The sequence below is a fragment of the Austrofundulus limnaeus genome, unplaced genomic scaffold (genome assembly GCF_001266775.1).
Source record: "Austrofundulus limnaeus strain Quisiro unplaced genomic scaffold, Austrofundulus_limnaeus-1.0 Scaffold43, whole genome shotgun sequence".
Lineage (NCBI taxonomy): Eukaryota > Metazoa > Chordata > Actinopteri > Cyprinodontiformes > Rivulidae > Austrofundulus > Austrofundulus limnaeus.
The window spans coordinates 998,799-1,014,247 of NW_013952445.1; the positions used below are offsets into that span (position 1 = coordinate 998,799).

The following is a 15,449-nucleotide window of genomic DNA, read 5'->3' on the forward strand; positions in this document are numbered from 1 at the left end:
GATGAGGAAAAAGTCATAATCTTACAAGACCTGTCAATTTTCCGTTCCTGACTTTTTCCTCATCATTTTCCTAAAATCTGCTTTGGACAGCTTCTAATGCACGTCGTTGTGTTTATGAAGTAATCTGCAATGATTTTTGAGTCACTGACATTGCAACATGCTTCCTTCCAAATTATGGGACCACTAAATCTGTCAGTGCAGCCATTAATTGCAGTACGGCTTCAGTTATCATTTAGTTGCTTGCGCAATCGTTTCAAAGTCCTTCTGAAAATTTGATGCTGATGTGCTAAAAGATGAAGTATTTCTTTTAACAGATACCTAAGAACTTCGCACGATGTGATATTACAACATTATTGTTGTAATRTTATGACTTTAATCTCTTAAAGTTATAACTTTGATGTCGAAATGTTGCAACTTTATTCTTGTAATAAAAAATAGAAAAAATCTTGTAGTGTGGCCTTTATACTAATACATGTGTRCATGGCCAAAAAGTAATTTATCTATAGAGATTATAGCTCCTAAGGGCATTTTTAATCAGCATAAATCAGCTCTTAAGGTAGCTAGTGCCTACACAATATCTTATTTGGCAAAAATGAAGGAATCTAAATGTATTTGTTCTGATGTTTTTTTCTGTTAAGGCTTATGACAGTTTTGCATTCTCCCACTACCAAGTCCCCATCTGCAGTGTTTCTGGTCATTTTTAAAAACATTTGCACATTTGTCCACATGTAAATAGACATTTTTAGTGAGAAAAAAAGAAGATTTAACTCAACTCTTGGTGTATTTTATAAAAGAAGAGTTGTAGAATGTTTCAGAACCTTAGTTGTTACAAGAACATTGCCTAACCTGAAAGTTTACAAAATGACTGTCAACTTTTGAGTTTAACAGCAAATTAGCAGTTTAGGTGAGACYGAATCACCGCATGTAGATTTCATAGAAATCCCACAAAGCTGAGTAATGCCTAAAACAACGTTGTTGTTTTTTGAGTTCATAAATTTGTCTTAATCATCTTTTTCTGAGTTAACTCTGTTCATATTTGTAATGAACCTTTCATAGACACGATATGTGTGGGTCTTGCTCTGCTGTCTTTTTGCTGTGTRTATGTGGTATATACTCTTCTGTTTTATTACTGATAAGTTGTACACTAATGCAGCTAGAGTTTACAACTGTTTTTTTAACTATCACAAGAGAAAAGAAGCAGTTCTGCTGAACTGCACCGTAATATCTTCTAATTTCTTCTTTGCTGCTTTTTCCACACATTGCTCATTAAAGCTCTTTAGAACCATGTTGGCACAGCTACATGGGTCTTCCTGTTAGTTTTTTTTATGAAGTGACTGGTTTCCACATTACTGCACTAATATAAAATATCCTTCATTTGTGATTGTTATTTTAAATATCTTCTATGTTAAGAAGTAAAACAAAAAAGTGTTTGTCCTTTTGGGCATTGACCAGTGTCAGACGAGGACATTTAAATAAGTACTTCTATCTATGCAGGCAGAAAGCACTATTTTTAACAGAATGAAGTTTATCTGCCTTTATCTCAATGTCATTTGCTGTGATTTTATAAAAGTTAATAAAGCATAATTTAGAAATAACACATGTTGCTGCAAAAATAACAAAAATTTGGTTATAACTATTGTATTAACAGCTATATCATATGATTAAATCACTGAGATTATAAATCAAATAAAGCATTTTCAGGGTTTATACTAAGCTTTAATATCTTTTATTGAACTATTTTTATAGAATGGTTAAAATAAATGTATTTATTTTCATTGTCAGATTATACAGCATTTAATGCATTATAATTTAATAAATACTCTTTGAAATCATAATTTATAGTCTGGATTTTGTTTTTCTATACTTAGGTTGATGCTTTTATATTTTTGTTTTTTGTCATTCCTTTTCACTTTTACTTCTTATACTTCCTCTGAAAAACATTTTAGGCTACATATGTGTTGGGCATACAAACAGTGGGATTTGAAGTGATAATGTAAAGTTAAAACCTTTTTAGATCAGCATCAGATATGAAAACAGACCCTTCAGAATTTGGATCCACATTCAAAAGCCTGTTTTGAGCAAGTAGTTTGTTTGTTGCGCATCTTGAACCAGCAGGGGGCGCTGTGCGGCATCAAGGCAAAACGCGTGTAAACCACAGCGGAAGAAGAAGAGGAGATGCGGGAAAACTAAAGCGGATGAGGTTGGAAGTTGTTTGTAAACTGTCGGAAAACATGATAAATATAATTGTATGAGACGCTTTACTATTATCTATTATCGTGATGTCTTTCTCGTTGTTACGATGACTTGTTTTTTATCGGCTGTCCTAAAGTCAGAGACGTAAAGCGTGCTGTTACGTAAAGCTCCATAGTAGCCAGCTTGTTTTAGCTGTAGCATAAAAATCCAAAACAAGACAAATGTAACTTTATTGAGTATGAAGAATTAATAATATTGAGCTGTGTTGTTTGTGCGTTTGCCTTTATTTTCCTTTCTACCGTGATATGTGACCTTTCTTTGTTTCGATAACTTTTAAATAATGAACTCTTTCCAATATATTTTAAAAATACATCTCTGTCAAACACACATTAGATCAGTTATAGAAAAATTAATAATTTTACTTTTATTTCCCGGTATCAGCGTCAGAAATCTGCAAAGAAGCAGTGCTTTAATTTTGAAATATGTTTACATACACGTTTAAAATTAGGATACACAGGATTTCTTATAATTTTAAAACAAAAACAAAAAAACAGCTGTCATCTAAGACATTTAAATTAGCTAAAAAAAATGAACTATTTAAAATACTGAATTTACACTAGAATATTATATATATTATTATATTAGACTATTATTGTTCCTTTATATTATATTATTATTGTTGTTCCTTTATACAATATAAAAACTATTACGGTAACTGGCCATTATTTCAGTTTTTAATATTGGTATTTACTGTAACTATTTAAATCAATTTTACTTACATAAAGTACTTTAAGTAACATTAAATGCAAGCCTTGTGCACATGGGAAAACGTGACTAGATTTAAGCTGTGTATGGATAAGGTTATGGGTCGTTATTCAGTCAGTGATAGGACATCAAAGACACGGTTCGGGATAGTCATAAAATCATAAAACATAAAAGCTGTTAATGTTGTGTGTTTTATTTTATCTGTATGACGTGCAAGTAGATCCACACTCATTTACAGTGACTGACAATGAAAAACATTGTTTGTCAGCTATTTTGTCCATTAAGAAAAAAAGTGCATCACAGTTTTCTCCTGCGCTGTTGATTTTCTGCAAAGTAAAACTTCAATTATTTAAACTGTAGCTGACAAGCGTTTGATTATGTTCGATATTAGTGCACCTTACCCATGCTGTTTTATCTCCTGTTTCTTAAAAGCAGCTCTATTTAGCTTGGAATGTAAACTCTTCTCAAATTATTATTATTATTATTTTTGCAATAGTTTTGTGTTGACAGCTTGTTTTGAGTGCCATGTTTCAAAGTCTAATTTATCATTTGCAGCCTTTAGTAATCACCATGAAAAACCCAAAAGCCTCAGATGTTAAAAAGGGGATTACAGCCCTATGGGAGACTCTGCAATGTCCTATATGGTGAGACTTTTGGGGGGGCAAGAAAAAATGTTTGTTGTCTAAGATCTCCTCCATCTATCATTTGGTGTTTATGTTCTCTTTTCTTTAGCTTGGATATAATGACAATACCAATATCTACCAAGTGTGATCATCAGTTTTGCAAGTAAGGAGCTGTTGTGTTGTGTGAGCTTCCTGAGATTGTTCTTTGAAACTGCCTTTCATTCCTACATCTAATATTTTCTGTTTTGTCAGGTTTTGTATAATGAAACTTTTGGATGGCTCCAAACAAAGCAAAGCTAACTGTCCTGTGTGTAAATCCAAGATAACCAAAAGGTTGGACAAAGTCAATGTGTTGACACTGACCAGACTCATTGTGGTCACAATAATAAATGTATTTAATATTCTTCACAAAAATGTCTGTTGTTACAGAGGTTTGCAGGAGAGTCCTGGGTTTCAGAGACTTGTTACAGGGCTGCAGGACATGATAAAAGCATATGAGAATGACACTGGAACAAACTGTAAGATCACAGACTTAATACCCTTAACTAATAAACTTATAGAATTTTTATTTTGAATTGCATTATAATGAAATATATATTTTTTGTTACACTTTCAGACTTCACTGGAATGTCCCAACAGAGAGGAGACTCCAGGTAAGAATTGTGAAGATTTAGATTATGGCCTTCTGACCCTCAATCAAGTTCTTTAGTTTCTGTTATGTGTCATGTATAATGTTTATTATTATTATTATTATTATTATTATTATTATTGTTATTATTATTATTGTTGTTGTTGTTTTTCCATTGCTTAGAGTCAAAAATGTGGACGTAACTGAAAAACCTTGCAACATATTATCTGGCAACACATTTAATATTGACCTGGGCAACATGGAACAGAACGACAGGGATGTTCCTCTGAAGTCCATCTCCTCAACTGTAGAAGGTAAAAAGTTCATTTTATTACCTAAAATCAGCTGTCATATGAACTTCAGTCTGTTTTAAAATTTATGCCATTAAACATAAGCAAAGAAGAGTGTTATCTAAATATTCACAGTCTAATTCAAGTTCAAGTTTATTTGACAGTTGCAGTAAAAAAAAAACTACATTGGAAAAACAATAGCAGAGCTCACATCCTCAACATGCACACATAAAAAAATTAAAAGATTATAAAATAAATTTAAAAAAAGTTAAAAAATTTAAAATTAAAAACACTGAACACAGAACCCCTCATCTGCAGCAGACAAAATTTCACAGAACAAGTTACATTCCATGTTACTTGAGAAAGTTAATGTGTATTATTCAAAGCCCTCAGGGCCTGTGGAAGAAAAAAACAATTTAAATGATGAGACGTAGTACATTTGATAGAATGGTACCATCTCCCCGAGGGAAGAAGCTCAAACCTGTCTTTAGCAGGATGAGTTGGATCATTAATAATAGAAAAAACTTAGAAAAAATGTCTACTTTTAAAAATATCCTCCAAGGTTGGCAACTCACAGCCTATTGTTTTACAAGCAGCGCGTACCACTCTGTTTAAGCCTATCCTTTCTTTGCTGGTGAGATTTCCAAACCACACTGTGATACAGCTAATGAAAAGACTTTCAGTTGCACAATGATAAAAATTTAAAGAATATGTCTGTTTAGAGTGAACTCCTTACGTTTGCGTAAAAAGAAGAGTCTCTGTCTAGCCTTTTTGACAACAATATTGGTGTTTAGATGCCATCTCAAATCTTTTGAAAGTGTCACTCCTAAAAATAACACTATCAACCCTCTGTACCTCTGTGCCATTTATTATAACAGGCAGATGAATGTTGTTCTTGCGAAAGTCCACAATCAGTTCATATGTTTTAGAAGTATTCTGCACCAAATTGTTTTGTTCACTCCACTGCACAACATGTTCTACCTCAGATTGATAATAAGAGTCATCATTAGAGTTCACCAGACCAATAATAGTAGTATCATCTGCATGTATGACAATCATATTATTATTGGGATGGACAGCAACACAATCATAAGTGTACAAGGTAAACAGCAAAGGATTTAAATGAATCTAGAAAATAAGTGGTTTAGTTGCCATACAAACCACTTGATTAGGAATTATCCAAATGAGTCGCAAAGCTACATGGATGTCTTTATTACACAAAGTTTTGTATAAACTTCTGTATCCTCTATATAACTTTAAATATTTCGTTTGAGAATTGTTTCCTTTTTTTTCTAGTAGAAGACATTTATCATATCATTTATCGTCTTATCTTTGTTTCATTTTATAGCTCAGAATGGATTTGCACAAGTCATGGACCTGGAAGATTCATCTCCTTTTATGACAGAAAATGAAGGCCTGGATAGCGGCCTCGGTGATGGCCCACCAATGTCTGAAAATAAAATGTCGAGCACTACAGACAATTTGGAACCAGAAACAACAAACATTAGGGAAAAACCAACACACGGGAGTAAAAGCAAAAAGAAATCTGCCAAACTGGAAGCCCCAGCTCAAGAAGAGACCGAACGCAGACTTTTAAGAAAGTCCTCAAGAACGAAGCGGAAAACTGATTTAGAGTCCGACAGGATTTTTGAGCAGAAAAAGAAGAAAAGTTTAGAGAAAGTTGCAGAGTGGCTCATGAAAGTTCCAGCTGAAACTGAGTTGGAGAAACCTCTGGAAAAGGCACATGACTCGGATAGCTACTCGTCCACGTCAACTCTGGATGTTGAACCACACAGTTTTGAGTTGAATCCTAGGAAAGAAGATCATGCCAAAGCCCTAGAAGAACAGGTTTTTGGTGCGGTCTACAAACGAAAAAGTAAGGGTTTTGATCCCCCGACAGCTGCAGAGGTACTGTCCCACAAAAGAGTTTCCAAACTGAGGAAGAAAAAGCATACAACTCTTTCTAAAGAACAGCAAGGGATAGAAAATAAAGACGACACCAGCAGTGACTTTTTTAAAGAAGTCGAACAGATGAAAGCTGGGCATAATTGTGATATGACTAAAAATGTCGAAGAGTTTAACCAAATATCTGTAAATGACAAAAACGAAGAACATGATGTTACCTGTCCTGTGTCAGATGTTATACAACAGCAACTTGAAACAGTTACTAAGAAAATAACTAGTAAAACTGTGCAACAAGTTGACAGTGACTTGCAAGATCAAGGTCAGGTAAATTTAAAGAGTCCAGCGCAGAAAAAAGCAGCTTGTAGTAACAGTAAAACCACAAGATTGGACAAAAAGAAGCTCAAAAAATGTGCAAAGCCTCTTGTTTTGGTTGGAGTTCAGAACAGGGAGACCAGTTCTAAGCTCAGAGAAAGATCAGAAGAAGTTCAAGTACAAATTGAGAATTATCAGAGCAGTGAAGACCAAGAAACCCCTGTCTTTAGGAGGACCAGGAGTAAAAAACTTCAGCTTTGTGTAGAAGAAGTCCAGGGAAGTCACAAGAAAGCAACTCTGAAACCCTGTGTGCCCAAAAAGGACAGAAATGTTACAAAGTCATCTGAAGTCACTAAAGGTAAAACACTGAACTTCGCACCAAATGCCACTAAAACAAATGGATGTGTTTATGATCAAGACATTGGAGGCATTGAAAACCTGGAGTCCAGTAAGAAAACCTTTCATTTGGCACAAGCTGAAAAGGAAAAGCCACATCCTGAAACTCTCTTTGAAGTTGTTGCAGAGTCTCGTGCTGACACATCTGACGCATCTGTGATAGCGCCAACATATGAAAACGACAAGCCAGCAAATAGTCCTCCCAATGAAGTTCAGCAGGAACCCCCGGTTATCGAGGCTAAATGTGCCCAGACAGAAAGCGAAGCAAATGACAGTGAGCTGGACACGGAGCAACTTCTCAGGAGCTTTAAAGCTGCTAAAAGAAAATCTTTTCATCTTGGGGACACAAATCTAAAGAGGAGTCGTTTGTCAGACAAAGGAACTGTGAATGGGACCGAAGCAGAAGGTGGCATTGAAACTTCACAAAAGCAGATGTGTAGMGAAATAGTCAAGGGCTCTAAAAATGCGGACGAATCGTCTTGCAGTGATTTAATTCCTCCTTCCAACTCACCCTTCCAAAGGAAAACTGCTGTGGATAAACCACATCACCCTGTGGTAGAAGCATCGTTCCCTGATAGTAGCTACTCTGTTGGTCTCAGTCCCAATAAAATCTCAAAGCTTGACAGAGAAAGCCCTGTAGTCTCTCAGGTCGTAGATTCTGGCCTCCAGTTCACAACTGTTGAACCTGAAGAGCCAAATGAAGCCTCAAAGGACTCTCAGGTAAGAGAGGGTCAGCTTGATTTTGGTAAAGCGACAGAGATCGACCCAAATGAACATAACCTAAATGCAGAGGCCTCTTTAACCCCTAATGATCTGATGGCCCCAGCTCTACAGAATACTTACAAAACAACCAGCAGCTGTAGTGGGGAGGTTAGCACCCATTCTTCCATTAAATCCAACTTGAGGAAGAAGAGAACAGCTCAGAAGCTGGAGTCTTCATCTGAGTCCAATAGCAGTGGTTCCAAGGAGGAATTACCAACTTTGACTCAACTCTTCGGAACATCAACCCACCCACCTGCTGGAGTTGAAGACCAGGGAGGCTCCGGTGGCGAGAAGACGTGCAAGAGTGTTTGCGATAAAACCGATGGAGCAGAACCACAACGTTTTCCACCTACGTGTCCCAGTCCAGACGGTCTCAACTCTAGTCAAGCATCTGTGGACTTGTTTGGCACACCAGATGAATGTAAGCTAATCCACTGGGATTGTGTTTATTATGGGGAGGCAAAATACCTTAGAAATAAGTTTATCCCCTGCCACCAAAATGCGGGGAACCACTGAACAAATTTTAATGAAACTTTGAAAAGAAATCATTGGCTGCACATCTGTAAATTCAGGAGTAAGTCAGATTCAACTGACCCCCCCACCCCACCACTACCACCCATTCTGAGTGCTAAAAGATAGCACAAGATTTTTGTTTAAAACTGTGCCTCTCACTGTTGGAGTCAGTTCTTTATGTTGGCAAAATATTTCATTTCAAAGTCACGATGGCTCTTTGGCAGGTGATAGGCATTCTTTCAAGGCATGCTAGGCCTTTAATTTTGTTCATTTTTTYCCTGCAAAAGTTTTTGAAAATAAAAACTGAAAACATGCAGGCAGACAGCATTTTGATCATTTCTTCTCTGCAGGTGATGTTCCAGAAAATGACACTGGTCCCATGGAATCATCTCAATTCTCAAGTGAAGTCCTTGAGACACAGGTAAATATGATTAAACAGCCAGTAACGTTCTTGTCTCATCTAGCTGCATAAATGATAAAAAAGACATTGAAGAGATGTTACTAAAAAATAGGATGTTTTTATTCTGCATCCCTTGCTGGTTCTGCATTATTTGCCTTCATTGTGCACCATCTCATCATGCCCCATAGAGGGCAGCCACCACATTTCCCTAAACCCAACTGTCAGCAGCTGGATGACAGACTGCCTAGTTCGGTGAAAAATTTCCCCCTCAGCAGCTTTCTAAATTGCATTTCATTTACGTTCGAGGAGATGCTGCCTWGAGGATGAGTTTTGTTTTGTACCTCATCCATCTTCCAGCACTCTCACTTTTATCTGTCAACTGTATTTGACTCAGGAGTTCGAGTTTCAAACCCTGGGGTTCAGAAAGGGCCCAAGATTACACACACAGCTGAGAACACAGCGCTGTGGCATATACCTTTTTATATTTGTGTATTTGAACATAATCAATGCATTTGCTCCATGAGCACAAAGGATAAACTGAAATAACAAAAAGCAGCAGTAGTAACAAATTTCCTATTTTCAAAGAGCTTCAGTAGAAAAAGCTGCCAGTTTGGGCTTTTTATTTATTTATTTGCAGGAAGTGTTGCATTGCAGCTTTCAATTGCATCTTATCCCCTTTGTGCTGTAATAAAATGATTAGTGTAAAAACTGCTATGTTTACTGCTTTTTTTGTTATTGTTTAGCAAAAAATAGAGATGCAGAAGGAGCTGGTGAGGCTGGGGAAACTGATTTCTCTGGTGTCCGAGGTGCTTCAGGAGAAAGAAGGCAGTCCTGTGAGAGAAGGGCCCTCAGAAACACACCAGGGCTGTCAAAATAMAAGTAAGTATTTGCTGACTTGTTAYAACATTTCTTCTTAAAGGGATCCCCGATTAGTTGTAACATTAGACTTTATTTAATAAACATATATTTTAACTAAAATAAAGACTGTAAAAATACTGTAGGATGTTTAGTTTTTATAATTTTTAAACTAAATGTTTAAAAATATATTTCACGGACGGGGCCATTTTATTTACACACAAAGCATTCTGGGTAAATGATGACATGGATAGGTCTTCGGTGCGAGGCTGCTAGCGAGCTATATCCACCCTGAAGGTTAATCTTGGACAATATCTGATGATTTGCTCTTTTAAATTAAACCAGAGAGCGTTGACAGAGAGGMGAAGGTAGAAATGACTCAGCCTGTAACTGAAAATATGGATGGAGGACCTCAGTTTAGCTTGTTTGTCGCACCAGCGCTGAGCTAATGCATAAGGCAATATAGCGTCAGTGCTAGCGCAAAGGCTAACAGGCTAAGCYGAGGTTCTTCTTCCATGAAGCAGCTCTGTTGTCCTCCGTCTATATTTTCAGTTACAGGCTGAGTCATTTCTACCTTCTCCTCTCTGTCAACGCTCTCTGGTTTCATTTAAAAGAGACAATCATCAGATATTGTCCAAGATTAACCTTCAGGGTGGATATAGCTCGCTAGCAGCCTTGCGCTGATGACCTACCCACGTCATCATTTACCCAGAATGCTTTGCATGTAAATAAAATTGCTCTATCCGTGTTAAAATATATTTTTAAAAATGTACAAAACTGAACATCCTACAGTATTTTTACAGTCTTTATTTTGCAGTTAAAATATATGTCTGTCAAATAAAGTTTAATGTTACAACTAATCGGGGATCCCTTTAAATAAAAAAAGTCAAATATTCGACTCATCAGGCACAATATTTCCTGATCATCTTTATTGCTAGACTTTAAACTAAACCAAGAAATATCAACTGGGGCTGTAATTTTCAACCATTTTTATTTTTATTTTTTTTGTTATTCTCAGACATTTACCAGACAACAATTCTCAATACATAAGTTGTATGAAATTAAGAAGCTTTATTTTAAAGTGTGGAGTAAAATAAGTCTAAATRTGAGTTGACGGCCTACATTCACACTGCAGGTCTTAATTCTTCATTTAGATTTTTTGGCTTGAACGATGACAWTATTTTTTAAATGCGACCTCTATCAAACTCTAGTGTGAACTCTCCACAGCCCTGATGCAACCCGCATGCGCAGAAGACGACGTGACGTCACATTCAGCTTTTGTTGTTTTTGTTTACAGAATTAGCTAAACGTGAAGGTATCAGTCCATCCAAAGCTGAATCATGACCGACGGAATGGTCTCATCCATATGATTCTAAAGGCTGAGTTATAGTCGAGCTCTGGAGCGCGCACCCTCGCCAGCAGTGATGTTTCATACTTTGCGTTTACGTTGTTGCAGATTTCTCCAAAATGACACGTGGAAGTACACTTCACAACTTGTGAAAATGCTGTAAGTAGGAGAGCAAAAGCTGGACAGACARACAGACTGMACACAAAGGCTGCRGTGCGCGCAGCGTTTGTGGAGACTCTCCAACATCACGTCACGTCATGTGAACTCTCTACTGAGGCGCAGAGACTCGTTTCTTCATWTCAGCTATGAAATAAACTAAGATCTATGTCCTAACAAACATTTAAGTTCCTCTGTGTTTACAGTAATTATGATAATAAACTCCTGTGCAAAGTTAATATTTTCAGACTCAGAATGGATGGATGAACCGGTTGCGCAACACAGCAGCATGCACACAATCACTCGTTCTTTGCATGATAAACATATTTTATTCCTATTTTTACTTAGGATTTTTTTCTCACTCACATTATATTTAATTCATTATTTTCCTGACTCTAGAAATCATTTCTGATCACGCAGGGATCAAACAAACATGCCCTTCACACATGCAGGAAGTAATTTGCATCTGTTTAACATATGTTTATGAAGGCGTGTCAGGGGAGGTGTCTCACGTGCGCTCAGTTCCACATTAATTGTGATGCACAAAAGCAATGTGCGTGGATTCCAGCGTACGCACAGTTTGATACATCTGGATTTTTTTGTGCGTACGCCGTTTTCTGGATTTGACCGAATGTCAGGTTTCAGTAAGAAATCCACGCAAGTCTTTGTACATGAGGCCCCAGGTATGTATTCGATTCAGTACCAAAAACTGAAAAGGCTGGGGTTGGATTTGAAAAAAATCTGATTTGTCACGTACCCACTGCAGTATGAATGTGGCCTTGGTCTCTATAGATTAGTTCTGTCATTGATTTTCATGTCCCTACTTTTTCTAAATTTGTTAAATTGTGTTTCCAGGCCCAGACAGTCACAGACCCCTCCTCCATGAGCAGGAGCCAGACCAGGATTTGTGCAGGTAAGACTTTTTGTCCTTTTAGATGCAGCACATTTTTGTTCCCTCGTGTTTTCTGTGAATATTTTAAATGTTGAGTAATGAGAATGAGGAGAACGATGTTAAACATTTATTAGCACAACAACAATCTTATGCCAGCACAGATCAAAGTAATGTTAGTAACTCTAAATGTAGGTTTAGCCTCTGTTTGACCTGGCAAGAGCCTAACATCATTAAATTGTTTTAAGGAAGTGCTTAAAAGAAACAAAAAGATCACAGAGAAAAATAACTTATTGAAAAACAGGTTCTGTAAAGCTACTGTTTACATTCCTGAAAACAAGACTTTTCTTGGCAGCTGTGATGTTCTTTTCATCTCATGAAGCGGTTGTGAGAAATGAGGAAGTTTCTATTATCTGTCCAGGCTTATTGGTTTTGTGTGTTTTTGTTCAAATGTTTTATTTAGCTTTTGAGCTCCAATTGTTTCTGCATATTTGCACACTCCCTGGATAAGTAGAATCTGAGAAGATGTGAAAACTTTAGCCTGACTTCATAAGTCAGCTATCAAGTGGCTGAAATTTCTTATGGGAATCATCTTGTTGTAGTATCAACAAGTTTTTTTTAATCTTCTTGTGCTTCTTTTAACTTTTGGTACCTTTCTGCAAGTTTTAGCTAGCCATTTGCTACTTTTGACTTTGAGCTAGCACTTTGCAACTTTCAGCCTTTAGTTGAAATTTTAGGCAGCCTTTTTTTACTTTTAGGTTTTAACTTATCTTTTACTGCTCTTAACTATTGCTTTTCTTTTAGCCACTTTTAGCTTTATAGCCTTTGGTAGGTTTAGCAACAATGTTGTTACCCCTTGCTTTTATGTTTTGTTCCTTTATTGCTTTTTGATCTTGTGTTCAACTCAGTTTCAACTTTTTACAAAAAATGTTTATTCTTAATATAATTGTCCCATTTTAAAAATAACAAAGAGTGTGTCTTCATCCCAATAAAAATATTAAATGAACACAAAATTTAGACCAGTTTTTTGGCGATTTTATGACTTACTGAGATTCTAATAAAGGCAGAACTCCTAATTTATTAAAAGTAGTTTTATAGCTCTTCTAATTCTTCACCCGTTCAAAGAGACTTGGAACATTTTGTAGAGCATCTTATTTCATTACACTGTAATAAAATATGTGCAAAAGTCTACTTTCTGTTTTTCTCTTGAACCTAAATTATGGTGAAATGTTTTTATTGTGATGGATTTCATAGAAAGATCATTCCATGTGGCTACAAATTGAAACGATGAAAAACCTACTAGCATAAACGTCAGCATAAACATAGGCAAAATCTGTTTTACTTTGTGTAGATGTGTGTTTGTTACATACATTTTATTTAGATTCGTATACAATTGTACAGGAGAACTTCTAAAACAAACCTTTTCTATTGTAGTAATAAATAAAATTCACTTTTTGTACTGTTGGTGTCAACACTACAAAGAGTCACTAGGCCACACTCCTGTCTTACAACATGACCACCTAAAATTAGCTTGATTTTAACTAAAGCAGAATGAAAGTAAATGGGTCACTAAGTGGGTATGAGATGAGTTATTATCCATGTGAGAAATATTAGCTGAAGTATTTTTCTTGTTTTGATGGATTGGCCTTCWAAACTCATCTGTCTTGGTTTAGTTCAAAGTCATTAAACAATTTTAAGTAACGTGAACATAATATCAAATGTCAATAAAAGAATCCTCCTCTTTTGTTAATTCTGTGTTCTGAGACGTGTATTATTGTAACACGTGTTAAATCTAGTTTTATTTCAGTGCAGACATAATAAGCAGGGCAATAAGTGGAGTAAGTGGCATGTAATTGGTCCCTTCCAGCCTGAAGCTGAATGAAGAAGTTGGTGTGTATCCGTATGTCGGGCTTGTTCTCTGGGGGTGATGCATCTCAAAAGGACAGACTAATTATCTCACTAATAAACCCTGAATCTGCTTATGCAGCGAGAATAAAAGAAAAAGTCATTACTGACAGCACCTTATGTCATTTAGAGCACTTAGAAGGAAACTTGTGTTGCCACAGTAATTTATCTCCGCTGCCTGAGTGCCTCCCYCCAATATCTCGCCTTTGAGGTTTTAACTAAAGGCGAGAGATGGAAAAAAAACTGGTAGAGAAAGTCTTTGTTATGAACGTTCTAAATTGAAATCACATATTCCAGGAGTGCAGTGGGAAAATTAGAAGAAGTTTGCTCTGGAGTTCTCACTGAGCTGCTTTCATTCTAGCCCTGGTGATTTAAATGCAGGCTTTCTGCCAGTTTTCAGCAAAGTCTTTGAGACAAGAAATTATCCAGATGAAACTCCTTTTTTTCCGCCTTTCATTTTAATCAGAAAATAGCTCGTCTTCTGTTGATTAGTAAGAGCATGTGTCATTATGTTCATCAGTCAGGATGTACCAAGGTTTGATTTAGTGTTTCCACTGTACCWCCAGGAAAACTAAATTAGATTTGTTTTTATTCAGCTGTCAAGCGATTGTGATCTATAAACCTGCAAATATCAACAATAAACAAAAAAGCAGCACGATTTTCACTATAAAGATTTAGATACAGCAGCTTTTTAATAATGAACAGTGACTCTGTTTACATGGACAGAAATATACCCAGTCTGATAAACTATGGATATATTCACACCAGGAAAGTTGTTTGATCCTGTCCAAATAGCAGATTTTATATTTTCACTTTGGTGCGGTTTGCTTTTACATTGTGCTTTATGCAAGTGGATTATAATTTATAAACAAAGCTACGCAGGTGACTGTTAATGCTCCCATTGGACAGAAATGACGGGGTGGGACAGAGCACAGACCCAGATATAAAGTTAGAGCTGTTACAACTGACTACTAAGAATATCAAGAACAGCTCATTCAGTGGCGTTTTGCGACGATAAACTTATAATTTTGGGACAGCGTTGTCAAATGCATGCTGCAACCTAAAGGAGACAAGAGGCTCCGCGTGTCCTGACCCACACTGGCTCATTGTTTGTAGCGCAGTGTTAGCATTAGCATCACTGAAGGGTTAATGTTGCTTAACAACGGTGGCTTGTGAAGTCCAAAAAGGCACATTTGCTGTGGTTGGTTCAGTTCGAGGCCGGTCTGTATTCACACCAGAAGTGAACCACACCAGAGTTTGTTTGGAAACGGATGGACTCCACCTCAAAAATGAGTCTTGGTCCAGTTGTTTAATCCGCACCAGTGTTCATGAGTGTATTCTCACCTGCATAAAAGGTCCGGACCAACATAGGAAACGAACTCTGGTCTGTTTAAAGTGGACCAAATGTGTCAGGTGTGAACGCACGCTATCTTTTTTAAAATATAATTTATACTTTTTTTTGCCAGTTCAGTAGAAAGTAGAACTGAATATTAGTATCTTAGCTTCTTC

General features: G+C 36.5%; 1 protein-coding gene across 1 annotated transcript in view; it reads left to right on the top strand.

Annotated features, from left to right (window-relative positions):
- Positions 1 to 2,164: 2,164 nt before the first annotated feature.
- The window catches only part of LOC106516970 (BRCA1 DNA repair associated), a gene marked incomplete in the record, with an annotated part of 34,630 nt that continues 21,345 nt past the window's right edge, over positions 2,165 to 15,449 (top strand). Inside the window, 11 exon segments of the mRNA XM_014007603.1 lie at positions 2,165 to 2,200; positions 3,514 to 3,602; positions 3,691 to 3,744; positions 3,834 to 3,914; positions 4,011 to 4,099; positions 4,198 to 4,234; positions 4,393 to 4,523; positions 5,848 to 8,295; positions 8,738 to 8,808; positions 9,531 to 9,666; positions 12,002 to 12,059. Coding sequence (XP_013863057.1) covers positions 3,529 to 3,602; positions 3,691 to 3,744; positions 3,834 to 3,914; positions 4,011 to 4,099; positions 4,198 to 4,234; positions 4,393 to 4,523; positions 5,848 to 8,295; positions 8,738 to 8,808; positions 9,531 to 9,666; positions 12,002 to 12,059 — 3,179 coding nt within the window.